A 1,404-nucleotide genomic window follows, 5' to 3' on the forward strand; every position below is an offset into this window, starting at 1 on the left:
TGGCAAAGTAGGAAAAATTTGCAGCATCGTATTCTTTGCTATTTTATGAACCTTTTCAGATTGATTTATAATTTGAAAAGGTATTCTACGCGTAGACAAAAGAGTGTACTTTAATTTAATATAAAAATCATGAAAATTCGCTTGCTATAAGTATAAAAAATATTGACGCGAACTATTCAGAAAAACGACATTTCTTCGAAATTCACCGTTTTAATGAAACACTTTATCAAGAACTTTACCAAATTACTTTTATTAAATATTGTTTATATGCTTCTCGGAATATTGCACATGTATATAGAGGTAATATTGCACCTAATACATAAAATTTAAGATTGTAACGTTCTCATTTTATCATTCCTTTAATTTTTATACAATTTCTTAAATAAAACTATACTATAAAGATGTAATTATTACAATATACATACGTATAGTATACATACCATATATAATAATATATAATATAGAATTAGTTGTATATATATGATAATATAAGTTTAATATTTTGGTAAATAGTATTTAGTATGTTAACAGACGTTTCCAGATAATATTTTTTATCAGATTTTATATCAGTTGTAGATTTTGTATGGTCAACAAACAAACAAAAAATATTAAAATAAACTTAGGCCACAATTTAAAAAATAAACATTTCTACATTTTTGTTGTAAAATGGTGTTGTAACCAAACACCATTTTTTATTTATTCCATGAAATATTACCTATGACACTAAACTCCCAGTCCCAGATTTGATTATAGTCAACAAACAAACAAAAAATATTAAAATAAACTTAAGCCAATTTAAAAAATAAACATTTCTACATTTTTGTAGTAACAGAACACTATTTTTCATTTATTCCATGAAATATTACCTATGACACTAAACTTCCAGTCTTAAATTTTATTATGGTCAACAAACAAACAAAAAATATTAAAATGAATTTAGGCCAATTTAAAAAATAAACGTTCTTATATAATAATAAAAATAAGAAATATAATATAGAACTTACTGATGGTCTTTTAACAAAGCCCAAGAAGGATAACTTCCTTCTAAAACCTTCCGGATGCTCCATACTTCAGCAGTCGCGATAATTGGCCCAGTTCAGATTAAGGAGTCGACTTTTTCCTGGGTGCCCGGCCGATCCTAAGTCGGGACGGCGATGTCCACATGTGGAGAAGTCTCTGTGATGGCAGCTCCGTTCTGCTGGCTGCTACGACACACACACACACACATGTTTCTTATGTCAATTATGTTAATTATTCTCGATTGATAATGTTCCTAAAATATACATATAAATATATGCATGCACATTCTAATTATTCATAAAACGTTTTCACGAATTTGTCATCGTTACAAAACTTTACCAAATAATATCGGCTTCAAATCCATAATATTTGTACAATATTAAT

The 1,404-nt window shown here is 27.5% G+C and overlaps 1 protein-coding gene across 1 annotated transcript in view; it reads right to left on the minus strand.

The window, feature by feature from the left end:
- The window catches only part of LOC106792174 (anion exchange protein 2), a 32,518-nt gene extending 31,314 nt beyond the window's left edge, over positions 1 to 1,204 (minus strand). Inside the window, exon 1 of the mRNA XM_014758386.1 lies at positions 1,005 to 1,204. Coding sequence (XP_014613872.1) covers positions 1,005 to 1,067 — 63 coding nt within the window. The 5' untranslated portion in view covers positions 1,068 to 1,204. The remainder of the gene's footprint in view (positions 1 to 1,004) is intronic.
- Positions 1,205 to 1,404: the final 200 nt, after the last annotated feature.

Source organism: Polistes canadensis, unplaced genomic scaffold (assembly GCF_001313835.1).
Source record: "Polistes canadensis isolate GaletaPanama2010 unplaced genomic scaffold, ASM131383v1 scaffold_386, whole genome shotgun sequence".
NCBI lineage: Eukaryota > Metazoa > Arthropoda > Insecta > Hymenoptera > Vespidae > Polistes > Polistes canadensis.